We start from the raw sequence: 27,567 nt of genomic DNA, 5'->3' as shown, positions 1-27,567 counted from the left end.
CATAACATAAAATCAAATAACATAATAAGAAAGTACATACCATAACAACGATAACAAACCAAGAAAGTACACAACATAAATATGACAACAAGACATACACCACTATCCATGAATCATCTAAACAGGTGCGATCCAGTGCCGCAACGGCGTGGCACCCGTGTCCGGTAGCCCCTACGAATAAGTGGCTCCTCATCCTCAATCGACTCGTCGCTGTCATCCGGAACTGGCTATCTCGGGGTCATAGGCGGTACATGGACGGGTCTGGATGACGACGGGCCGGCAACTGAGTGTGATCCAATACTCTGCGCCGATGCTGGGGTCCCACCCATAGCAAAAGGATGCGCAGGAGCTACCGTGGCAGGCTCATTCAGATCAACGTCTAGCGGTGCCTGTGTCCCTGTCGTATGAACCCGTCCGGCTGCAGCCTCATCCTCCTGCATGATGGTCCGGATATCCTCAAGGAAATGTGGTCCACCAAACTCGTGCACAATGCCATCACTAGCAAGTAAGTCTCCAAACATCGAGCCAGGACTCACCCATGGAGTACTATCCTGAAGGGTATGATCATCACCGGGAACACCTACGAAGTAATCTCCAAGACCTCCACCACCAAGCCCAGCATCAGTGTGACTCGTGGGATCTCCCATACCAGATCCAGGAGACCCACCATCATGCCCGCCCTGATGCGCCCTATCAGCCCCCGCAACATCACCTCCCCCAGGCATCTGGGCACCCTGTCTAGCAGCACCCACCCTCCTCCTGCCTCCACGACCACGAACTCTCCCCCCACCCCTAACTGGGTCGTCTCCGGCATCCATAGCCTGATCTACCCAGTTCCACTCACGCTGGCTACGACGTGTCCCAACTCGTGCTCTCCTCTCAATGCGACGTCTGTCAGGAACATCCTCGACCCGGTCCATGTCTGGAAGTCGGCCTGCACCCCTCTGCGTCGCCTCATCTGGAATAGGAACACCTCTCGGATCCCCCAATAACATCTCCGGCGACAAAAACCTCTTCCCGTGCTGATACCACCATGTCAAGAACTCATGTGACGGTCCAGGGTCGGGCACGATGTCAAACTGTAGAATATGATCAGCACGCTCCTGCCAGTAAAGATGCCACTCAGGGTACTGTGCCGGGAACCAACGGTCACCTCGTCTCCCGTCCTTCGACATCAGGAAGTCGATGTTCAGGGCGGGAGACGGTATGGGCTGAACGCCGCCAAACTGAGGTAAAACTCTATCAACCTGATGCCACTCGACAACCGCAAAATAAATCAGGGACGTCCTGCATCGCCATAACATCGTATGCCGAGGCTCCAACACCTCAGGATGGACAACCTGGATGACGTCGACTGCGCTATAGGGCATCCATATGAACTGAAAAAATCAAAATCAAATCGTTTGTACTTTCAGTTAAGTGATATAAACTGAAACAATGACTTGAGATACACAAAAGTTCTGCTTACTTACCTGCCGAGGCTGTAACAAGTCGATCTTCATGCGAGCCATCTGTACCCGAGGTCCCTTGTTGCTAATCCCAGGGTTGTAACCAGACCATTTGCGTACAAGAAAACAGAAGAATATAGGGCATAATTACAAAATAATAACAAGAAGAATATCTAGTACAAAACAATAACGGTACCTCGAGGCAAGGGGCCAGCTGATCTCATCATACCCAGATGGTCTAAGTGTGAGAAACCTCCAGAAGATCCACGACTGTAATAACTGTAACGGGCCAGCTAACTTCACCACATGTCTGTTGGCGACTCGGCACATGCACCTGTACCGCCATGCTAGTGCCGCCGACGCCCAACTGTAGCGACCCATCTCCTCAAGCCGAGCAACATATGGTAGCCATCTGATGTGTATACGATTGCCAGACTTGTCGGCAAACAGCTGCGTACCCAATAACATCATGATGTAGGCCCGGGAAAATCGCCTAACTGTCTCCTCATCTGCCCCATCTGGACACTCTGCGAATGTCTCCTGAAACCAGGTGCAGTTGACTGCGAATTTCTGCACCTGGTTCTCCAGAGGTAAAACACCGAGCAACTCATGGAACCACTGCCAAGCAGGTCTCCCACCCTCAATGTAAAGGTGGAAGTCCGTAAGGCAACCACTAACATAATCTCCGTCGACTGGCAACCCCAGCTGGTATGCGACGTCCTGAAGCGTTATAGTGCACTCTCCGAACGGCATGTGGAAGGTGTGCGTCTCAGGCCGCCACCTCTCGACGAATGCGCTGACTAGGGGCTCGTCTAGTCGGAACCATCTGTCGTTCAGTCTCGCAAGATGGTAAAGTCCCGCCATCTGCAAGTACGGGACGTACCTCTCATCAAGACGCATCCCCTGTTGCCGCCTAACACTGGATATGCAACGACGAGGCTGGCCAGTACATAAACCGCATAATTAGAACAGATGCACAAACCACTAACATAACAAAAACCATTAACAAAAACCATTAACAATAAACCGCTAAAACAAAACCATTAACACAAAACCATTAACAAAAACCATCAACAATAAACCATTAACAAAAACCATTAACAAAAACCGTTAACAATAAACCGCTAAAACAAAACCATTAACAATAAACCGCTAAAACAAAACCATTAACAAATACCATTAACAAAAACCATCAACAATAAACCATTAACAAAAACCATTAACAAAAACCATTAACAATAAACCGCTAAAAAAAACCATTAACAATAAACCGCTAAAACAAAACCATTAACAAAAACCATTAACAAAAACCTTCAACAATAAACCATTAACAAAAACCATTAACAAAAACCATTAACAATAAACCGCTACAACAAAACCATTAACAAAAACCATCAACAAAAACCACTAGCCTACACTATTTTCCTAAACCATTAACAAAAACCATTAACAATAAACCGCTACAACAAAACCATTAACAAAAACCATTAACAAAAACCATCAACAAAAACCACTAGCCTACACTATTTTCCTAAACCATTAACAAAAACCATTAACAATAAACCGCTGCAACAAAACCATTAACAAAAACCATTAACAAAAACCATCAACAAAAACCACTAGCCTACACTATTTTCCTAAACCATTAACAAAAACCATTAACAATAAACCGCTACAACAAAACCATTAACAAAAACCATTAACAAAAACCATCAACAATAAACCACAAGCCTACACTATTTTCCTAAACCATTAACAAAAACCATTAACAATAAACCGCTAAAACAAAACCATTAACAAAAACCATTAACAAAAACCATCAACAAAAACCACTACCCTACACTATTTTCCTAAACCATTAACAAAAACCATTAACAATAAACCGCTACAACAAAACCATTAACAAAAACCATTAACAAAAACCATCAACAATAAACCACTAGCCTACACTATTTTCCTAAACCATTAACAAAAACCATTAACAATAAACCGCTAAAACAAAACCATTAACAAAAACCATCAACAAAAACCACTACCCTACACTACTTTCCTAAACCACTTTCCTAAACCACTAACAGTAACATAAACCATTATAAAAAACCATTAACAAATACGGTTATCATAAGCCGCTTTCATAAACCACTAACCTCGTCGTTGATCACACCGGCGATATGAGCTACTCCATCCAAACGATAAAGCCTTCCCGGATCGTCCCCCATCGACAGAAACAGCCGCTCTGGTCGCACTCGTACTGAACGTTGGTCTTTTTCTCTGGGATTTAGTGGGGTTGGAGAATGAGAAAGTGATTCGAATGAACTTGGCTCGAACTCTTTTTATAGCCGAATCCCTTGTAATTCGAATCAACTTGATTCGAATTACTATGCAACTCCATTTTCACCTAATTCGAATCAAGTTGATTCGAACTCCTCTAATATCCACTTCTCCTAGTAATTCGAATTAACTAAATTCGAATTATGTTGGTGTAATTCGAAACAAGTTGTTTCGAACTTCATTCATTTGTTGCCTTCCTAGTAATTCGAATCATATCAATTCGAATTACATGTAAATATAATTCGAATCATATTGATTCGAATTATATAATAACTCGTCCTGGTAGATTCATGTATGAATTTTTGATTTGGCTGAATTAGGTAATTTTGAGCTCTCCTTGACTCATTTGGGTTTTTTACCCACATTTTTAAATTGAAGTAATCTATGAAAATACATGATAAGCCATTTTCTTGTCTTCTTTCTTTTCTTTTCTTTTTTTACTTTTTTCTCTTTTTTTTTTAATATCCTGTATATGAATATTTGCTAAAGTTTTAGTTATATCTTAACTCCCTTATTGATTAATTCATGTGCCAATTAATGATGTTTGTGTAAAATTTTTATTGCTGTTGAACATTTTGAATCATCTTTGTTCTTGTCAACACATGTCTTGAAGTATGCTTCGGCTAGATATTGGATCAATGGTGTTTATGGAGAGGGGTGTTCATGGATCGGATCGTATCCGCAGATCCGCGGTAAATATCCGCATCCGATTCGAAAATTGTGGATTCGATCCGATCCGCACCCTTTACGGATCGGATCGCGGATATATGCTCTACATCCGCATATCCGATCCACGGATCCGCAAATATGCACAATAATAATTAAAAATAAATAAATATATATGTTTGGTATTATATTTACTTGTTTGTATGTTTTAGTTAGTAATTATTATTCATATAGTGTATTATTTTATTTTTGTTATTTAGGAAAAGTTTGATTAAAAATATTTTAGGAATAAATAAATTTAAAAGTGTGAAAGAAATATTTTTATTGAATTTTTTACATAGAAATATGATTAAAAAGAGAATGTTCAATTATGCAGATATATCCGATATTCGATCCGATCCAATCCGCACATTTACGAATCAGATCGGATCCGACACTAAAAAACACGGATATCATATCCGATCCGATCCAATGAGAAGTGTACGGATCGGATCGAATTTTCGGCCATATCCGATCCGCGTACATCCCTATTTATGGAGTTACTTTTTAAGTTAGAAGTCTTCATTTTTCTCACTTTCAACATTTCTTTGTTTTTGGTGTACTACTTTCTTGTTTTGCGCTATTCACAGTGTCCTAAAGTCTTTAAAATTTACCCTATTCTTAATGTGCAGTATACGATGATTGTACTAAAAAGTTCAATGTCCATAGTCTTTGGTGGGAATGAACAACCTACCGCTTACAGTGAATTGGTGTCTATTAGTGGTCTATCCCAATATGAACAAGAAGCTTAGTGCTAAAATCACTTCAATTCTTGAAAATAAAATTATAAACTGTCTGTGCCTAAGTCAAGATTCTTTCTTTTTTAGCATTTTAATCGCCTGAATTAATAAAAATTGGTGCTTTCTGTTCATAATTTTTTCTCTCCAATATTCTATTCCATTGCTGGGCCTGATACAACAAATGCAAATGTTATGTTTGTCATTTCAGCTGTTCAGACCGGTGATTATCAAAATATTAAATTGTGCGTGGTTCGTGACTATTAATACAACTGCAATATAATAATTGCTTTTAGTGTAAAAATTTCTACATAGTTGTAGCACAACAAGTCAACAACTATAACCACAACTTATAAAATGACAGAGATGAGGATGAATTTTTAACCTTTTACTCTTCTTAATTATTGGTTGACACACTCAAAATTAGGTTTATCTTTTGAATTTTCTTTTTTTTGCGTTAAATTGAAGATTTAAGATAATATAATAAGAAACAATATTCCAAGCACTTATGTTAGAGGCAAGTTTTTCATGAAACATACAAAATCATCAATCTTGATTTATAAATACATCTCATATTTTTTTTTAAATTACGTTTTGATGATTATCAATGGATAAAAGAAGAGGATTGAATCTTGACATTCTTTTAATTTGTTTCTATTCTTGGATGCTATTGTAATACTTTGAGTAGAAAATAAGAAATACTTTGATTTTGTCTCTTATAATGCAGAACCAGAAATAGAGAAAAAAAAAAGAAAATGACACACAGATATATCTTAGTTAGGATGGCAACTGATTTTCATGGGGCGGGGATGTGCCCCCACCCCTCCTCCATTACCTGTTCCCGTCCCCGCCCCATCCCCGCAACGGGTGGCGGGGATCTCGTATCTGCCGGGGACTTAGGTATCTGCGGATTTTAAAAAATTGAAAAAAAGAAAAAAATTTTGAGAAATATAATCAAAATCATAGCAATCAAAATCAGAAATGTAAATTAGGGTTAACAGAATCAAAATCCCAGCAAATAATTAACATAATCAGTATCACAACAATCAGAATCAGAAATATAAATTAAGATTAACAAAATTAAAATTATAGCAAATAATTAACATAATCAGTACCACAGCAATTAGAACATAATCAAAATCACAGCAATCAGAATCAGAAATATAAATTAGGGCTAACAGAATCAAAATCACTTTAAAAGAGACTTTGACGCGAAGAGGCTGACGATCTTGCTGGACGACGAATAGGTTCTAACGGCGAGGAGGCCCTGACGCGAAGACGACGACGACGACGTTCTCCTCAACGACAACGACGTTCTCCACGAGATAGGACTTAGGCACGTGATGACGCATTACTGCGGTGAGCCGGTGACCAATGACCTCGAGAGTGAGAGGGGAGGATTTTGGCGGTGAGGGGTAGGAGGTGGAAGATGATGAGAAGACGCGGCGATGCTCCAACGCGAAGAGGCTCCGACGCGAAGACGCACTCCATGTTGCAATGAGCGTGACGGTAACTTCGACATGTGGCGATGAAGGACTGAGGGGGTGGGAGGTGGCGTTCGGCAGTGGTGACCGTGCATCCGTTCGTGAGAGGACTCAGAGGAGAGGAAAGGCTGAGAGTGTGAGGGTGAAGAGTCTGAAGAGTTTCAATTTGGGGAGTGACGACTAGGGTTATTGCATATATGTTATATATATAGTAAGGGTATTTTAGACTTTTCATATATATGGGGATTTATTAATGGGTCCCACGGGGCGGGGACCTCTATCCCTGCCCCCGCCCCGTTTATTACACGTGGCCCCGTCTCCCGTACCCGTGGGTAAAAGACTGTCCCGATGGATAAATCCCCGCAGGTACCCGCCTCGTTGGGGATTTTTGCCATGCCTAATCATGGTTCAGCTATTCAATGCAATGTAACCTACATTTAGTTTTTATCACAATAGTGATGGAATTTCACTATCTTTCAACAGAATTACATTCACCAATTCTCCCTAGGATTCTAACCAATCCTATCTAGGACAAATCCAGTTTCTAACCCAAACTAAACTTGACTAGGAACTCACCCTAGCTTTCAACAGCAACGTGCTAACCCAACTTGTAAGAAAATTCTCTCAAGATCATGACAACAAAACAGAAAAACTTACAAAGAATTTCTGAAATAACTATGGCTTTTTCTCCAAGTCTAACTCTGTGCCTTTTTTCACTCAGTGATTTTTTCTTACAAACTTCACTGATTTGCCTTTTACCATTGAAACACAGATAGATTAGCAAACTGACAAAATGAGATACTCAATGATAACCATGAAGGATAAGAATAAACAGCTCAGTGAGTTATGAGAATCCAAACGTTGTGCTCTCACTCTTTGCTCCAATCCTTAGCCGTTCACCCCTTTAATAGAGGCTTCACCACTTGTTGGTTTTCTTCTCCCAAAAATCAGAAGCAGCAGCGACGTGACAAAGGAGAGAGGATAGAAGTAGTGACCGAATCAAATATGCAAACATATCTTCAATCTTCTTTTTCAACTTGATTCTTGAATCTGGACCGTGTATTCTTACTTTGACTCCAAATTTGATTTTTTAGCGTTGATTCAAAGCAGAAATTTATCATTTTCATCATTTTTAACTTTTTACTTCTATGCATGCAAAGAGATTATTTTTCGTTGAATTTCAATGAAGTACAAATCCAAAAATGTCTCTGATGATGTTTTAGAAGTGATGTTTACTTTTAGTCCTAGCCTCATTGATTGAATTGGTAATGCATTTTTGGTTTCTTGATTTTGTCTTAGCACAAAATTTTTCTTTTTCCTTTCTTTTTTTTCCAGAAAAATCACATGGGGTTGGAACAGAAAAAAGAAAGAGAAGGAAGAATTTGGTTTCAATGGTGTGAAGTAATTTGTTCAAATAAAATAGAACTTGAATCACTTAGTTACTTACTATCTAAGTGAATGAATAGGTTTGGATGTGCATCACCATTTGGACTTTTGTTTGGATATAAGCTAATTTGCTTCCTTTCCTTCTTTCTTATGAGTATTTTGTTTAAGTTGAACTATATTTTGGCTTGTGTTCATGTTTTTTGGGTTTGATATGATTAAATTATTTTTTACATACTAAATAAAATAAATCACACAAATAATTAACTAATAACTTAATAATATTTAATCATCGTTTTAACAATATCTTTGTTTTTTAGACTCAAGGCGTTTCAATCTCATTTGAATTATATTTCCATTTTATGTACTGTATAGAAAATCGTTAGGGTCAAACAAGTCTTATTAAAACACAATATGAATATTGAGCCAATTTAGATTCCAGAAGGCATACGGCAAAACCAATTAGTGATCGATTAATTCAAGATGAGTGAAGTTGGAAAACAAAACCAAAGGGAATTCAAAATCTTTCCAATAATTTCAGTCCAGATATCGGTATTATACTTTATAATTTTATAAAGTAATTTTACCTTGTCCTAAAGTATTATTTTTTGGTGTCTTGTCCTAAATTATGTTTCCTACCAAAGACTTTAGTAAATTTCTACTTTATAGTTTTGGGATTTCTTTGTGCTGTTGATACATTATTAATCCAGTTATTCAAAAGACTTGGTCCATTTTGGCTGCTGGCTCATTTTCTAATTCAGTCCAGCGCAGCTAAAATGGCGCTCTCTAATTGTCTTAATCCAATTAAGCTTACCTAATTATTTCGATAAAACACTTTAAATTATTTATTTTCGTATTTATTTTATTTTTTTTAAAATTAATCTGGTGAGCTTTTTTTTTTTAAGTTTAATTTTGCATTCCAATTAGGTAGAATTGTGAGTGACACATCTTTTTAGTGTAAATCTCAGATTGGCTTCCAATTTTTTACCAAACATTTTTTATTTAATAATTTTCTATTACACATGAAATTTTTAAATATATAAATAGTGGAAGAAAATAGTTGATTAAAATATAAATAATACCAAAAAAACCCTCTAAAATAAGAAGAATTGTAAAATGACAAAATAAAAGATTATTCATTGTTGAATTTATAATTTCTATCAGAGTTTCATTAATCAAAGAAGTGATTAGAGTAGCACTTTTTGTTTTACCAATTTCTTCAAATGTTAGAAAAGCTTAATCCAAATAATACCAATACCGTTTGAAAAACTATTACAATATATTAGTCTTTTAGACACAGACATACACAGAGAAAGACTTAATATATTCACTTTGTTTTAATAATAAGGAACAAAAATTAATCCATTCATAATTTATACATTTCTTTGCGCACACACACATTTTTCTTCAAGCTAAAGAAAAGTTATTATATAAATTTAAAAGTTAATCAATAATATCTAAATAAAAATAACTTTGTTAATACTTAATAGTGAAAGAGTGCATGGTTATTTAGTCTAAGTAATGTTTCAAATACTTTTAAAGTTAATAATTTTTTTAATATGTATATTTTTGTCAAAAAAGAAAAATGATGTCTAACGTCATTATTACATACATCATTATGGTTGCGTAGCATTGCTAGTGTCATTCGGCTCTTTTTTTCTTTTGTTAAATTCTTGGCCCAAAGCATAGAAACATATGAGAAGTTGAGAACTAAGACGCTTGCTTGATGCATCATGTGAATAAAATATTAGCCAAAAAGAGATTATATAAAGCTTAGCCTTCTTCCATTCAGAGACACTAAGAACCGCAGAAAAAGTGAGAACAGTGTGAAGCAAAATCCAAGGTAGGTTGTTCAACTCTTACATCTACTTCACTATTTTATGGACTATATATCTGAATTGCTGAAGTTTTCCCTGAAACTGTGTGGTATTTGAGATTGAAATTAGTAAATTACCTAAAATTACTTATTTAATGCAAGAGTGATTATTAATTTGATATTCAAGTTGAATGAGTTTGGATATCATTCTTATTCTGTTATAATTGACTAGTTCGATCTATGTAGAATAGAAAACAGAATCTGTTATTTTTCAATTTAAGGTGGTTATTATTGAGAATGATATGTAATGAAGTCGGAATTTTAATCAAAATGAGGTATTCTGGATTCTATGAGGTACTTGAATTGATCATGATGTCAGAACACTAGTGTTCCTTTTACAACCACCATTTGGTCTTGCTCTTGCATAAAAGTAAAACTACTCTTCTGACTAGATACATCCTTTTATATATGGAAAGTATATGTTAATTGAGGGCACTGATTCTGTATGTATGAATGTGAAGACTGAATTTGATTAGTTAGATCTTTCGTTAATAGTTGAGATTATAATATAAAGCCGCATTTTTTTTGGAGTGATCATGTGACTTCTTAATAACTTTAAATATTTACCATCTATATGTAATATTATACGATCTAGATTTACATCTTTTTCTTTTATTTGATTTTATTTCCATCTGATTTTCCTATTTATGTTTTCTATTTTGTTAGTAATCATATTTTCTGTTTACTTACATTGTTACACATGGAAGGACTGACTCAAACCTCAGTTGACTTCTTTGTTTACTTGAAAATATGAAAGCACACTCCAAATGGATCTGCAGAAATTGAATCTCGGTTATACAAATGAAACCGAAAACTCTTTTGTGAAGGACCAAAACTATGCACATATTGAATCTTTATTGAGAACCCAACCAAGAGAAGTTCAAGTAATTGGAGTCTGGGGCATGGGCGGTATAGGTAAGACAACCATTGCTGCTGCTATATTTGAAGAGTTCTCTCCCAAATATGAAGTCAATTGTTTCTTGTCAAATGTAAGAGAAGAATCATCAAAGCATGGATTCAAATACATATTCAATAAGCTTCTTTGTGAGTTACTACAAGAAGATATTCATATTGATACTCCCACAATCATATCCTCTACTATTATGAGTAGATTGAGGCACAAGAAAGCTCTTATTGTTCTAGATGATGTGAATAGTTCTGATCTTCTTGATAATTTGCTCGGAGTAGGACACAATTATCTAGGAGTTGGTAGCAGAGTTATTGTGACAACTCGAGATAAGCATGTCCTTACATGTAGAGCAGTTGACCAAATTCTTGAAGTCAAGGAAATGAACTATCATAACTCCCTTAAACTCTTTAGCTTGAATGCCTTTAACCAAATTCATCCACCTGAGAATGGATTCCGGGAGCTATCGAAGAGAGCAGTTGCTTATGCCAAAGGCAACCCTTTAGCTCTAAAGGTTTTGGGATCGTTTCTTCGTTCCAAAAGTGAAAATGAGTGGGATAGTGCACTAACAAAATTGAAAGGAACTCCTGATGCAAATGTTCATAAGGTGTTGAAATTGAGCTTTGATGAATTGGATGATGCAGAAAAGAATATATTTCTAGACATTGCATGTTTCTTCAAAGGGGAAGAAAAAGACAAAGTAATAATGATATCGAATGTCTGGTTTCCTTGCAAATATAGGGATAAGAAACCTTTTAGACAAGGCTCTTATAACAATAACCAAAATGAAGCGAATACAAATGCATGACTTGATACAAGAGATGGGTCAAGAAATTGTTTGTGAAGAGTCTGCTAAAATTCCTGGGGGACAAAGTAGATTGTGGAACCCTGATGAAGTTTGTGACATACTGAAGAATGATAAAGTAAGAGAAAATGATTCTTTGTATTGTTTCCAAAAACATATATGAAATATAGCTTATTGAATATTACACTAACATTGATTGTTGTATTTATTTGTCAGGGGACTGATGCAATTGAAAGCATATTCTTGGACATGACTCAAACCACAGATCTATATATAAGCTCCAATGCATTTAGAAAGATGCCAAATCTAAGGTTACTTGCCTTTGCTGATAGCATTGGTCATGGGGAAAGGAGAACAACAACAACAACAACAAAGCATTGTCCCACTAAGTAGGGTCGGCTACATGAATCAAACGACGCCATTGTGCTCTGTCATGTATCATGTCTACAGAGAGACCGTTTACATATAGATCTCGTTTGACCACCTCACGGATGGTCTTCTTAGGTCTTCCTCTGCCTTTCGCTCTTTGTTCATCTTCCATCTCATCCACCCTCCTGACTGGATGTTCTATCGGTCTTCTTCCCACATGTCCAAACCACCTGAGACGCGATTCAACCATCTTTTTCACAATGGGTGCTACTCCAACTCTCTCCCTTATATCTTCATTCCTTATTTTATCCAATCGCGTATGACCACTCATCCATCTCAACATCTTCATCTCTGCCACACTCAGCTTATGTTCATGCTCCCCTTTAGCCGCCCAACACTCCGTACCATACAGCATAGCCGGTCTTATAGCGGTGCGATAGAATTTACCTTTAAGTTTTAAAGGCACTTTTTTGTCGCATATAAAACCAGATGCACTCCGCCATTTTGACCAACCTGCTTGGATCCTATGATTTACATCCTGTTCAATCTCTCCATTATCCTGTATGATGCACCTGAGATACTTAAAACTTTTAACTTTTCGTAGGATGTTTTCTCCAATCTTCACCTCTATATTGGAGTTTTCCCTTCTCAGACTGAACTTACATTCCATATATTCCGTCTTGTTACGGCTTATGCGTAGACCATACACTTCTAGAGCTTCTCTCCATAACTCCAACTTCTTATTTAGGTCTTTCCTTGACTCTCCCATAAGGACGATATCATCGGCAAAAAGCATGCACCATGACACAGGCTCTTGGATGTGCTCTGTGAGTACTTCCAAGACTAATGTGAAAAGGTATGAACTTAAGGATGATCCCTGGTGTAATCCTATACCAATAGGGAATTCCTCTGTCACACCACCTTGAGTCTTCACACTAGTTGTGGCCCCATCATACATGTCTTTAATTGCCCGAATATATGTGATCCTTACTCTCCTCTTTTCTAAAACCTTCCATAAGACCTCCCTTGGTACCCTATCATACGTTTTTTCCAAATCAATAAACACCATGTGCAGATCCCTTTTATTACTACGATACCTCTCCATCATCCTTCTTAATAGGTATATCGCTTCAGTGGTAGATCTGCCTGGCATAAATCCAAATTGGTTCTCTGTTACTTGTGTCTCTTTTCTCAACCTCCATTCTATCACCCTTTCCCATAACTTCATAGTATGACTCATAAGCTTAATCCCTCTATAGTTTCCGCAACTTTGTATATCCCCCTTATTCTTGTAGATAGGTACCAATGTGCTCTTTCTCCACTCATCAGGCATCTTCTTTGACCTTAAAATCTCATTAAAAAGCTTGGTTAACCAGTTGATGCCTTTTCCTCCAAGACCCTTCCAAACCTCAATCAGAATATTATCAGGTCCTACTGCCCTGCCATTTTTCATCTGCTTTAGAGCTTCTTTTACCTCGAAGTCTCGAATCCTTTGATAGTAGTCAAAGTTTTGATCTTCTTCCCTTGTGCATAATCGACCAAGGCTCGGAAAAGTCTTCTGTCCCTCATTAAATAACTCGTAGAAGTAGCTCTTCCACCTTTCATTAATCTTCTCCTCTTGAGCCAACACCTCTCCATCCTTATCCTTTATGCACTTAACCTGATCCAAATCTCTCGTTCTTCTTTCCCGACTCTTTGCGATTTTATATATACCTTTTTCTCCTTCTTTCGTGCCCAAAGACTGGTAGAGACCCTCATATGCTCTTGTTCTTGCTTCACTTACAGCCACTTTTGTCTCTTTCTTAGCCGCCTTATATTTTTCCCAGTTATCTGCATTGCGGCATAAAGACCACTCTTTAAAGCATTCCCTTTTTATCTTTATCTTTTCTTGTATACTCGCATTCCACCACCAGGACTCCTTGTCTCTTGGTCCTATTCCTTTAGATTCACCAAAACTTTCTTTTGCCGTTCTTCTAATAACTTCTGCCATCTCCCTCCACATCTCTTCCGTGCTTCCATTCCCATCCCACTTTGCCTCTTCTCCTACCCGTCTTAGGAAGCTTCTTTGTTCCTCACCTTTCATCCGCCACCACCTCGTCCTTGGGTTCTTCGTATGATGTCTTTTCCTCAACTCTTGCTCAACGCGAAAATCCATGACGAGCACCCTATGTTGTGTTGTCAAACTCTCTCCCGGGATAATTTTACAGTTAATGCAAAATTTCCGGTCGACTCTCCTCAACAAGAAGAAGTCGATTTGAGAGCTTGTCATGCCACTCTTATAGGTTATAAGATGTTCGTCTCTCTTTTTAAAACATGTATTTGCGATGAGAAGATCAAAAGTTGAGAAAAAGTCCAAAATAGTTTTACCCTCGGCATTGATCACCCCGAAACCATGGCCTCCGTGAATACTCCCATATCTAGTCACTTCTCTCCCAACATGGGGAAAGGAGAACAAACAATAATTTGTATCTTCCAACAAATCTTGAATTACCTAATAGCTTGAGATATATTCAGTGGGATGGATATCCATTGAAATCTTTACCATCCATTGGTTGGCCTAAAAACTTGGTTGAGATTTCCATGCCATACAGCAATGTGGAAAAACTTTGGGACGGAGTACAGGTATGCATGATATATGACTATGTATGTATATATTTGTTTGTCTTTGAGAGAATTTCAAATGTTAAATCCTAAACCTTAAATTCAGTTATCCCAAAAATTAATAAATACTGATTTGATTTATCATATATATTGTCACAGAATTTACCAAGTTTAGAGATAATTGACCTTCGAGGCTCCAAGCGCTTGATAGAGTGTCCGAATTTCTCAGCCACCCCAAATTTAAAAGAAGTATGGTTCAATTTCTGTGAAAGCTTGCCTCATGTTCACCCTTCTATTTTCTCTCTTGAGAAGCTTGAATTTTTAGCTGTGTATGGATGCAAAGAACTCAAGAGCCTATGCAGTAGCAATTGTTCACCTTCTCTTCATACAGTGGTTGCCTATAATTGCCCTAATCTCCAAGAGTTCTCAGTCCCAATTCTGCATCAAGATTCCAAAATTCATTTGCATTTGAGATCAACTCCTTTGAAAGAACTTCCACCATCAATTCTGCATCTTAAACACCTTGTAAACTTCTCTTTTCCCATTAGCAAGAATCTTGCAAAACTTCCTGCAAATTTCGCTATTCAAATCATGCTTTCTGACATCAGTGAACACGAGCAAGATGCGGTCTTCACTCTGCATTCAGTACTACCCAGCCCTGCATTCAAACATGTAAAGCTTCTCAAATTTGTAAGTTGATGAACAAAATTTCTGCTATATTACTATAAATTTTAGTTATAGATATTAGAATATCTATCCTTTGCTTGTGAAATTGTGAAATCTTTGTTTGTTCTCAAAGAGATAAGATCGATCGTGTGCACGTGATAATCATTCACATTCATAGATTCTTCAAATTCTTACCTATAAACCTTCATATCAATTACAAGAAACTGCAATAACATAACAGTACTTCCCGGAGGAGATACATCTCGTTCCTTTCCTCATCAAATGAATCTCCAAATATCAAATCCAATGTGCAAGATTTCTTCAAGTTTTTCCCTGTTCAAATATACCGTTTCCGCAATAAAGAAAATTAAATTTACTAGCCCAGTAAGTCACATCAATAATTTAATTATCACCTATTATTAATCAATTAAGAGTAATTACCTTTAACATCAAATACTTTAGTCTAATGTTAAATTGTTTTTGAAGAGTTTAAAAAATCTTATTAAATAGATTCATTGATGAGAATTATTTTGTGTATTTTAAACTTTAACTGTTTTTGACTAATTTTCTTTAGTCATCCAATATTTTCTTATTCTTCAATTAGTTAAAAGATTACCTCAAGTCCTCTACTACTTCTTCTCCTTCAAGTATGAAGGGAGGTTCTAGCAAACTTTGCTTAAACTTCTTTGTTGGAGGAATTGATGATTCTTCTTGCTCATCATTAGATTCAGAACCTTCTTCCTCACAAGATTCTTCGATGCTTCTCTTGGATTTGCGCCCTCTTGGTCCTTCTTCTTCCTCCACATTTTGATATATCCAGCAAATGCCACACTCTTGTATCACTGCATCCAATTTATTCACCACCCCAGCAAAGAATTCAACTGTAAGATTTGCATTGTTGCAAGTGGACGTGGATCCTTTCTCATCATTGATGTCTTTTCCTTTTCTCCCTCTAATTGGTTCCATTATCTTCTTACAGCATTTCTCGTCATACCATAATAACGCATGATCTGAAGTAATATTGAGATGATGGTAGAATTGATCCCAGTGCCATTGTAACAAGGAGAAGCTTTCTGTATGAACCTTTTCATCCCAACTTGTTTCCAAGGAACATTCACACCCAAAGCCTAGGAGGTCACCTACATTGTACCATATGTGTTCTTCTATGCAACTCCATTGTTCTTCAGAAACAACAATGAAAAAAAGGAAACCAACTAAGTTGGAATCTCGAGGCACTTCAACACTCAACTTATAAGTAGCTTCTTCAGTAGAGTGGACATCAAACAAGTCATGAATGTTACTGCCTCTAACTGGCAACAAATAACAAATCTCACCAAAATCTGTGTAACAATCAAAGAATCTTTCTTCTTCTTGGTTTTCAAATTCTGTTCCTGATGATGATGGTGTTATCACAAGTTCTGTCCTTACAATAACATCTTTCAAGATGATACCATACGAGTCTTCATCCAAATTATTGCAGTTCAGGAACAAAAATGTAGCCTCGTCTTTCCTGGTTGGTTCGCTTATTGTACTCAACACTGTCTTCAGAAGCTTGCAATCCCAGACCCTAAGGCGTTTCAAGGAAGGTGGAAGCATTGGCAAAATTTCCAGCATATCACATTGAAAAATGTTAAGAACTTCAAGGCGTGGAAGGCACTTAAGGCTTTGGGGCAAGGTTGTGACATTAATGCAACGATATAGGTTTAAGTGCGCTAATGATGATAACAAAGAGAAGCTTTCTGGGATTTCAGTTAAGCTGCAACAATTATCAAACACTACACGTACTACAGATTGAAAGACAGGGCTAGGTAGTACTTTATGTAAGGTGATTGCAGTGTCATACTTATGTTCAACAGGGTCAGAAAGCGAGATTTGAAAGGCAAAGTTTGTAGGAAGATCCATAAGGCTCTCACTAATTGGAAAGGAGAAGTGTTGAAGATCCTTAAGATGAAATATTGATGATGGTAGTTTCTTCAAAGCAGTTGACCTCAGATGCAGATGAATTCCGGAATGATCACCAATCATTGGGACTGAGAACTCTTGGAGATTAGGGCAATCATAGGCAACAATTGATTGAAGAGATGGTGAACAATATTCAGTTGATAGGGTTGTGAGTGCGTTGCATTCATATACATGTAAACTTTCAAGCTTTGGACGAGAGAAAACAGAAGGGTGAACATGAGTCAAGCTTGCACACCCAGTGAGCCGTACTAGTTTTAGATTTGGGCAACCTGACAAGTCTGGACACTCTTTCATGCTTCTAGAACATTCAAGGTTAATTACCTCCAGACTGGGTATATTCTGCAACACAAATGAAAATTATTTAATATACATTTTATCTTTAGGATTAACTGTTTTTGACCATGTGCACTTTCAAATTCTGAGTTAAATACTTAAATACTTCAACTATTAAAATTAATCATTTTATATTTATATTTAAATATATATATATATATATATATATATATATATATATATATATAGATTAATTTATTTTAATATATCTTTTTATATTTTAATGTGTATTCTATATTGGTTGTTGATCTTAGTATGCACTTAATTAGTATGGTTGCTTAAATATATATCAACTAATAAATTAAATCATATTATATATTTATACACAAATATATTAGTGGTTTATTTTAGTGTATGAATAGGATTTTTAAATAAAAAAAAGTATAGATAGACAATGAAAATACTAAACAATGTGAACAATAGATATATATATCGGATGTTCATTTTACTAGATATACGGATGGTTATTTTAATATTAAGATTTAGGTGAATAATTTAAAGATATAGTGTGTTTTTATTTAATTAGTGATTGTTCATGTTGTTTAAAATAATCATGTTTACCTAACACTCCCTTTTTAAAAAAAAAAAATAAAAAATATATATATATATATATATATATATATATATATAGAGAGAGAGAATCCTATTTAAAAGTTTGTTGACCAATGAGTTATTGCATCTAAAAAATAGAATTTGAACTTCTGACATTTATTTAAATAGACTAATAAATTAATTATTAGACCAATTAAATTAAATTTTTTAATAGCTAATTTTATTATATACCAAACAAGATTGGAGAGAATGAAAGCGCAAAAGTCAACGAGTCAAATTGGTTTTTTAAAGTGGCTTCTAAGCCTTTTTGGTGCGCATATAATAAAAAATTTTTATGAGATTTTAAACACGTATTTTTATACTTTGTAATTCATTGATAATTGATTGTTTATACATGTGATATGATGTGATATGATGGACAAAAAATAGAATAGCAACAAGCATGATACATGTTAGGATAATTTGGAGATTAATTTGATTTAATCCAATTTAAAGAATCAATTTATTTCACTCTTTTTGGAGAAAACAAATTAATATTTTAATCAGTATACATTCCGAAATATATTTGTACATACCTGTTCCCCATCCCAAAGTTTTTCAACGTTGCTGTATGGCATGGAAAGCTGAACAAGCTTACTAGGCCAACTAGTTGTTAGAGATTTCAATGGACAACCATCCCACTGGATATATCTCAAATTATTAGGCAACTCAAGATTTGTTGGAAGGTCTAGTGTCTCATTAGTTCTCTTCTTCTTCCTCTGAAAAGCTTTATTATCTGCAAAAGCAAGTAACCTTAGGTTTGGCATCTTCCTAAATGCCTGGGAACTTATGCACAGCTCATCAGTGTTTTGAGTCATATCCAAGAATATTGTTTCAATTGCATCGGTCCCCTAGAAACAAATACAACAAAAGATGTTAGTAATATGGATATATTTTTAATTTGTAATGGAACACAATTCAATCAAAGCATCAATCTATCTCTTACTTTGTTATTTTTCAATATGTCTCGAACTTCTTCAGATTTCCACAACCTACTACGCCCTCCTGGGTTCTTAATGGATTCTTCATGGACAATTTTGTGACCCATTTCCTGTATCAAATCATGCATTTGTATGCTATCATTGATTGTTATTCTTATCAAAGCCTTGTCTAAAAGGGTTCTTATCCCTATCTCCGCAAAGAAACCACAGGCATTCAATAACCTTGTTACTTTATATCGGTTTTGCCCTTTGAAAAAACATGCAATGTCAAGAAATATATTTTTTTCTGCATCATCCAATTCATGAAAACTCCATCTCAATACCTTCTGAATATCTCCATTGGGAACTGCTTTCAGTTTTGCCAATGCACTCTCCCATTCATTATAACTTTTTGATCTCAGAAAAGATCCCAAAACTTTCAAAGTCAAAGGGATGCCACTTGCATAAGCAACTACTATCATTGATAGATCCCAATATTCAGTTTCTGGACAATGCTTGTTGAAGGCATTTAAGCTGAAAAGTTTAAGGGAGTTCTCAAAACTCATTTCTTTTACTTCATGAATGTGATGTATGATCACTCTTCCCTGAAGCACATGCTTATCTCTGGTTGTCACAATCACTTTGCTACCAAATCCTAGATAATCATGGCCAACTCCAAGCAAAGTTTCTAAGAGTTCAGAAGTATGGACATCATCTAGTACAATGAAAACCTTCTTACGCCTTAATCTACTTATGATAGCTGAGGATATTACTTTGGGAGTGCTAATATGAACCTTTTCCTCCAGCAAATCACAAAGGAGTTTCTTGAATATGTGATTGAATCCATGATTTGATGATTCTTCTCTTACATTTTCCAAGAAACAACTAGCCTCAAATTTGGAAGAGAACTCCTTGAAAATTGCAGCAGCAAGGGTTGTTTTACCTATACCGCCCATGCCCCAGATTCCAATGATTTGAACTTCCCTTGATTGCATTTTGAGAAGAGCTTCAATGCATGCATAGTTTTGATCTCGAATAAAAGGACTTCTGACTTCATTTGTATATTTGTGATTCAATTTCTGCACAACCATTCGGATTATGCCTTCAATGATCTCAGCCTCCGTCCTAGTATATGTAAATTCAACCAAAGGAAAATCAATATATAACCAAATTAAAAGAAAGTGTTTGACTGTTTATAGTCAGTGACAAAAAATTGTAAAAAATAAAATCTATCTAAGGTAAAATAACAAATTTTTAAAATATTTTTTAAATTATAATATTTACAAAACATTATATCAAAATTCAATTTTTAAAATATTTTTGAGAATATATATTTAATTTCATCAAAAATTAAAAATATATGTTTATCAGTGTATTAAAAAATTGGAAATAATGTTAATAATAAGTTACTCTTATAAAAAAGTCTTAAAAAGTAATATTAGAATTAATATTTAATATTATAAAAATATATTTAAATCTTAAAAATAAAAACATCTAAAATTCAATCAAAAAAATATCTAAAATCTACGCAATAAAATGTACTTGATAATAGTACTTAAAACTGAAAATACATTTTACTCTAAGATAATAAACTTTAAATTAACATAAAACTAATAAGTTTCTTTAACTATACCAACTATTTGTGTTTATTGTGCATCATATCTTTTAAATTTTTTTTTTTTTTACCAAAAGGAAAACAAACAACAATAAAAAAAATTTAAAAAAAATTACTTAAGAAATTAAAGACAATTCTGTTAAATACTACTCTTAAGTCCTTTTCAAGGCAACAGAAGTTTCAATTGGAAAGAAAGAGTCCTCATTGTAGTCTTTGTCATAATGTCTGCTACGTGTTTGCATCAGCATGCCATTTTCAAGACATAAAATCTCAAATTTTTAACACCAAATGATCAATAAAATCAGAGCAATCCTGTAAATTATTAACAATAATAAAGGCCTGCACACAGTCTGTCTCACATGTAATATCTCTTTGCCCTGAGTTCCAAACTAAAAGAAAGCCTCTCCAAATAGCAAGCAACTCTTCTTGTAGAATACTAAGTCTCTTAATTATTCCCAAACAGTCTTGTTGCCACATTTCCTTCCAATCTTTACTAACACAGGCAAAACCAACCCGAACACCATTGCCAAGATAGCTAGCATCATAATTAATCTTAAAGATACCTATTGAGGGGGAATCCAAGAGCCATTAATGGTGGAGGGGATAGACACTCGTTTAAACTCAAAAATATTCCAGAGATCCTTTTCCAAGGACAAAGCCATATCAGTCACCTTATTCGTGGTCCAAGGCTCGTGAGAATGAAAGATCTCGTTATTCCTCGAACGCTAAATCCACCAGAGACCAGAAGAGAATCTAAAGGGGCACTGTTTAAACTACCTGCGCTTTTGGACAATCCCGAATGTAATGTAAAACTGATTCCTGACCTGTGAAACATCGTGGACAGCTATCCATGTGCGAAATGCCTCTCCTAAAATGAAATGCAGCAGTAGGAAGAGCCTCCCGAAAATATAACCAGACTAAGAATTTGTGATTTTCCGGAAGATGTTGATGCCAAAGCCAAAGTCAATTCTCCCTATCCTTCCAACTAAACATCTTCTTACTGAGTCACAAAGAGCCACTACGAGCATCATAAACCTTTGAAACTGCACCAGTCCAACACCAACCGACCTCTAAACTAGCTTGAACATCCACGTTGTAAGAGTTAATATAGTTATGCAGAGATTGATTCAGAAGAGAATAGATATTCTCAAGGTTCTACTGTTCAGATGACCAAAGGTCCAAGATTCAAAAATCCAAATCAGAAATGTGAACATAATCCATCTCATGACACAGTCGTCCCTCTCTTCTCCATTTAGAAAACCAAAAGTTCTGTTTCAAATCCCCAATGCACCAAATAAAATCTTCCTTTAAGATATTCCAAACTCGACATATACTCTTCCAAACATAAGATCTCCTGCTTCGAGACCGACTGAAGCAATCATCCTTAGAGAAATGATATTTCTCCGTTAACAATTGAACCCATATCTTTTCAGGATGGTGAAAAAGTTGTCAAACTAACTTTTCAATAAGAACAATATTAGCACAAAAAGAATATCTGATTTTTAGACCCCAAACTTCTTTGGGGCGACCAACACCTTCCAGTTAACTAGAGTCAGGCCTCTACCATCAATTTGACCCTTCAACAGAAAATTCCGTATCATAGATTCTATCTTATTAGTTACTCATTTAGGAAAGAGAGATACCTGCATGTGGTAAGTAGGAATCGCAGTCACTACCGAATTGAGCAAACAAAATTTGCCCACCTTATTAAGCAATCTGCCTTTTCAGCTGGCTAGCCTTTTCCAAATCTTGTCCAGAAAATCATTGAAAGTTGCACGTGTCACCCGAGAGAGGTTAAGATTCACCCCTAAATACTTGCCTAAGAGCATAGTGCTTTAGATTTCTCCACATTGACCTTCATCCTAGAGGCTCTGCAGAAGGTTTCCAAAGTTACCATTACAGTTTGAACTTGCTATTTTTCGGCTTTACAGAAAAGAAGCAAATCATCGGCAAACATCAAATGAGAAATTCTTGGACCCCCTCTAGAAATCGCAACCGGCTTCCATAAGCCCCTATCAACTTATTGATTAATAGAACAAGACAATCTCTCCATATATAACATAAACAGATACAGTGACATAGGGTCTCTTTGCCTAAGACCCCTACTCAGAGTGAAGCTATTTAATCTATCCTCATTCCAGAGGATAGATAACGAGGAAGCAAGGATACAATGCATAATCAGATTGACTGCCGATGGAGAAAAGCTAAAACTCACAAGAGTTTGTTTCAGAAACCCCCAATCCACTCTATCGTACGCTTTCTTTAGATCAATCTTAAAGGTCACGGTACCTTTCTTTGAGTTTGTCCTTTTCATGAAATGGAGAATTTCTTGTGCTACAATAATATTGTTTGGAGTTCCTCTCCTCGAGATAAACCCTCCTTAAAGAGGCCCAACAATTTTTTTTGAGATAGGAACGAAGCCTATTAACCAGGATCTTCGTTATAATTTCGTAAACCACATTACAAAAATTAACAGATCGTAAATCTTTTATAAAAATCGAGTTTTTTATCTTCAGAATAAGAATCACAAGAGCTTTCATTATTTTTGGATCCATATTCAAATCAGAGAACGACGAACCATAATTCAAACATCAAATTCAACAATTTTTCAGTATTTAAAAAAAAATTAAAACTCATTAAAACTCAATACCTTAAAAAAATATATACTAAAAATAGCTGACTTATCTCCTTCTAAAATAATTGATGCTATGAGGCAACAACAACCTTCGTCATGTTTTGCTGGAGGAATTAAAAAGATACAAAATTTTTATAAATAAACTCTAAATAAATATTTTATATCCTACTTTTATCACTGTGTGAACACGCTAATATTTTATACCCTAATTATAAAACCAATTCCTCACCCCTAGGTAGTACCTTTTCTTTACGTTTTTATTAAAAGATGTAAGGTGAAAATTAAAATTAATCATTAATAATAAATTAATTATTATATATTTATATATATTATTTAATTTATTTTTAGTGTAAAGTTTATATTTTAACATATTATACATTGATAACTAATTTAATGATTATTTTTTGTATGTATATCAATCATAACTGTTTTTTATTATCTTCGTGTGTACGAATATATGTTTATGATTTTTAGTCTTTTTAATTTATTCCATTCTCTTCTTTGGGTGTGTTAGTTGAAACTCAAGAAGATGGGTCTCCAACTTGAGAGTAAAGAAAGAAACTCGCATTAATTAATTAGCTGTATAAGAATCATTATTCATATTTATAATAAACCTTACTTTATCAATGATATCCTAATAAATTATAGTTTAAATGGAATAATCTTTTGTTTTGTATCTAAAACTTTCGAGTTCGAGTCTTATTTAAAAAAAAACTTTATGAATAATATATAATTAATTTTTTTGATATTTATAATTAATTTCATAAATAATGCAACTAAATTAAATTTATATTTTATAATAAAAATATAAATAAAACTATAAAAATAAAACAATAAATATTTTTCATACTTAAAAAATTAATTATGCTATTATAAATATATTTGTTTGTTTAATTAAAAAATTTATTAATTATTTTTGTAATAAATCACCTTACTAAAAAAAATGCAGAATATAATACATACATATATTCACACAAAAATGAACAAATAATTGATAATTCTTTTGTAGAATGCATATCCAAAAGTGAGACACTGATTTAAGTATACAAATTTTATTTTTCATAAAAAATTAATAATCATACTATTTGTATACTAAAAATAATATTAAATTAATTATTTATATAAAATATATATTAAAAATTGTTAAAAAATAACACATATATTTATATAAAATAAAAATTTAATTATTTTATTAGTCTTTATAATTTTACTAAATTTTTAATTAAATTTTTATATTTTTTTAATTAAATTTTTACACTATTTTTAATTTTGTAATTAAGTCATTTTTATATTTAAAATATTAAATTAACAAAATATTATTCAAAAATACATGCAATTAAACATCTAATTAAATTTTTAATTATAAATACTTTCAATTTATTTGGTTAACTCTCTAAGAAGAACCTAATAATAAAATTAAAAGTATTATAGAAATTAATTAAAAAAATATAAAAATTTAATAAAAAATTTAATAAAATTATAAAAATTAACAGAATAATTAAATCTAAAATAAAATATAATTGATTTAGTGGTTGATTTTGTAATATTTTTGAAAAATTATATATGAAAAAAATAAATAAATGAAACAAAAGATGCATGGTGGGATTCACTTACCTGCGGCCGTTGCATTCGAAGCCGGAGATATTGGCAGCGTCAAAGAGTACCTTTCTCCACTGGCGAACAAGGCCATGGTCCAAGTTTCTCTCATATTCCGCAAATATGGAGTAGTAGCTGCCCGTTTGCTTCCGAACATGGCTTGGTTCAATCTTGTAGAACACAGGAATGACATGGTAGTCTCCATTCTTGTTCTTGCATTCCATGATCTCAACGAGCTCCCGCAAGCACCACTTTGACTGTGCATAGCGTTCGGAGAAGATGACCAGATACACCATCGACTCTCTGATGGCTTCCACGAGTTCTTGCCAGATCTCCCCACCTTTTTCAATTCTGTAGTCTATGAACGTTTCAATCTGGTTTTTGCATAGAGCGGCATGAAGATGGCTAGTGAAACCGTTACGCGTGTCCCTACCGTTGAAGCTGATGAACACATCGTACTTATTAGTGAGAGGTGGAGCAGCAGCAGGAGGAGAATGAACATTGAAGGATGCCATATGCATATTTTGGGTCTAGCTCAAGGTGTTGATCGATGATACTAAACTAGTATATATAATGGCAACTATTAAAATACGTACGATTAAAATACTTTATTTTTAGTTTATTTGATCAAAATATCATTCAATAATTATTATAAAATAATTATTATAAATAAAGATGCGAAAACGTTTTTTAATAATTAAAATTTGACACATTTAATCGATTAAATCATGTTATTTTTATTAAAATTAGGCTAGACAAATTAATTTAATCAAAAAATTGTAAATTAAATCTTGAACTGGTCTAAATTAATATTATTTTTTATAAAAAATGATACAATACCCTATTATAGAAAATGACTAAAATACTTATATATATATATATATATATATATATATATATATATATATTTTAGAATCCTACATTTTAGTCCTTTATTTTTCTATCGTAGGATTAGGATTTAAAATTTTTAAAATTAATATATATAATAAAAATATTTTAATCATTATCTATAATAAGGGTATTGTAGTTATTTTTTATAAAAAAAATATTAATTTAGACCAGTTCAAAATTTGATTCACTATTTTTTCGATTAAATCAATTTGTCTAGCCTAATTTTGACAAAAATAACACGATTTAATCGATTATATATATTAAATTTTAATTACTGAAAAACATTTTTAAAAAAAGACGTTTTAGACGTCTTTAAAATAACATTGGACTGTTATTTATTTTGTTGCCATCAACTTTCTTTGTTGTTAGTTTTTTAGGTCTGTTGTTAATTTTATAGAACTAGAATTGTTAAAATTTTACATTATTCAGAACTGTGTAAGTGTGCTAGTGTTTGCCTAATTAAAAATTGAAAATTAGATACTAAATTGATATATATCTTGAAGTTGTCAATTTATGTTGGTACTAACATTATTTTCTCAAAAATTGGAGCTATTTGTCATCAATTAAGAGTGTGCTCCATATATTGTTACATACTTACACACAAGACTAAAGTGAAATATACTAATACAATTTGGTATTGTATTGCTTTACATCAGGACATGGAATAAATTCGCTTAGTAATTTGGTTATTCAACTTAGGAAAGTCTGTAACCATCCTAACCTCTTAGAGTCTGCCTTTGATGGTTCATGTAAGTACCATGCTATTAGAGGTTCTATTGGTTTGGTGCTTTATGGTTCTCAACTAAGCTGTGTTCACTACTAGAAACACGGTGATTAGCCACGGAAAAAACCGTAGCTAAAATCAAGAAAAACCGTGGCGATGAAGCGTTAGCAACGAATGGGTATCCGTGGCTAACAAGGGCGACGCATTTTCAGTTAGCCACGGTTTTTGGCCTGTTAGCCACGGTTTTGTGACCCGTGGAGACATTTAAATAGCCACGGTTTTTACTATTTTAGCCACGCTTTAAACCGTGGCTAAATGACAACAATATAATCAACAAGTAATATTGGCGGGCTGGGTTTTTTGGCCACAATTTTGTCCGTGGCTAATATTGGCGGGCTGGGTTTTTTGGCCACAATTTTGTCCGTGGCTAATGTTAGTGGGTTATTTAGCCATGGTTTTTTCCGTGGCTAATCATAAAAGATAAATTAAAATATATATATATATATATAAAATAAAGATGCTACTTAGTACAAAATTATATCGTATAAAATTAAAAAAATTAGCCATATCCATATAAGTAGAATTCTTATTAATAAAAATATGAAATTTAAGTAATAATGTTGAAAAGCAAATATCCTGAACTAAATGAGTTTAAACTATTACAAAATCAAGTATCATAATGCATCATTATTAGATCTCTAACGTCTTCATTGGAGTACCTGCGAAAACATTCAAATAAGATTGTGTTATCTCTTAATTCATGAAAAAAAATGTTCCAAGACATTATTTAAAATAATAGTTTAATGTTAAAAAAAAAAAGTAAAAATGCATACCCAATAAAGCTGAGTTTTCATTTTCACAACATAAAACATATCATTAAACTCCTCATCAATCAATATATTATATATTGCTAGACTTATATCCTGCTAAACAATTTTCAATTCAATTGCTTCATGTAAGTAAGTAAGATATCAGATTACAATCAAAA

The 27,567-nt window shown here is 34.3% G+C and overlaps 2 protein-coding genes and 1 pseudogene across 2 annotated transcripts; 1 reads left to right on the top strand and 2 right to left on the bottom strand.

Annotated features, from left to right (window-relative positions):
• Positions 1-227: 227 nt before the first annotated feature.
• Positions 228-3,667, bottom strand: LOC130948971 (protein MAIN-LIKE 1-like). The gene is made up of 4 exons (XM_057877819.1): positions 3,596-3,667; positions 1,645-2,387; positions 1,473-1,533; positions 228-1,379 (listed from the first exon to the last, which is right to left on the bottom strand). Exons 1-4 carry the CDS (start codon positions 3,665-3,667, stop codon positions 228-230), a joined length of 2,028 nt encoding a protein of 675 aa, XP_057733802.1.
• A 6,225-nt stretch (positions 3,668-9,892) lies between these two features.
• LOC130948970 (disease resistance protein RPV1-like) lies at positions 9,893-15,359 on the top strand (annotated as a pseudogene).
• LOC130951341 (disease resistance protein RPV1-like) lies at positions 15,180-25,486 on the bottom strand. Its single transcript, XM_057879993.1, has 6 exons — positions 24,983-25,486; positions 19,145-20,243; positions 18,735-19,049; positions 15,929-17,613; positions 15,508-15,645; positions 15,180-15,304 (listed from the first exon to the last, which is right to left on the bottom strand). The coding sequence occupies exons 1-5, from the start codon at positions 25,483-25,485 to the stop codon at positions 15,591-15,593; spliced, it is 3,657 nt and encodes a 1,218-aa protein (XP_057735976.1). The 5' UTR covers position 25,486; the 3' UTR covers positions 15,180-15,304; positions 15,508-15,590.
• Positions 25,487-27,567: the final 2,081 nt, after the last annotated feature.

This window comes from Arachis stenosperma, chromosome 9 (genome assembly GCF_014773155.1).
Source record: "Arachis stenosperma cultivar V10309 chromosome 9, arast.V10309.gnm1.PFL2, whole genome shotgun sequence".
Classification (NCBI taxonomy): Eukaryota; Viridiplantae; Streptophyta; class Magnoliopsida; order Fabales; family Fabaceae; genus Arachis; species Arachis stenosperma.
The sequence above is the reverse complement of the archived record's forward strand: the minus strand, read 5'-3'. Positions and strand labels throughout refer to the sequence as shown.

What these genes read in the sequence shown, in the direction of transcription:
- LOC130948971 (XM_057877819.1), bottom strand. Translation starts at nt 3,667, where the DNA reads ATGGGGGACGATCCGGGAAGGCTTTATCGTTTGGATGGAGTAGCTCAT. An exon ending in AGCTGGCCCCTTGCCTCGAG is followed by an intron (nt 1,534 to 1,644) that starts GTACCGTTATTG and finishes CCCTGGGATTAG; the next exon opens with CAACAAGGGACCTCGGGTAC. An exon ending in ACTTGTTACAGCCTCGGCAG is followed by an intron (nt 1,380 to 1,472) that starts GTAAGTAAGCAG and finishes TGATTTTTTCAG; the next exon opens with TTCATATGGATGCCCTATAG.
- LOC130951341 (XM_057879993.1), bottom strand. Translation starts at nt 25,485, where the DNA reads ATGCATATGGCATCCTTCAATGTTCATTCTCCTCCTGCTGCTGCTCCA. An exon ending in TTCGAATGCAACGGCCGCAG is followed by an intron (nt 20,244 to 24,982) that starts GTAAGTGAATCC and finishes TACATATACTAG; the next exon opens with GACGGAGGCTGAGATCATTG. An exon ending in AACTTTGGGATGGGGAACAG is followed by an intron (nt 17,614 to 18,734) that starts GTATGTACAAAT and finishes TTTGTGTTGCAG; the next exon opens with AATATACCCAGTCTGGAGGT.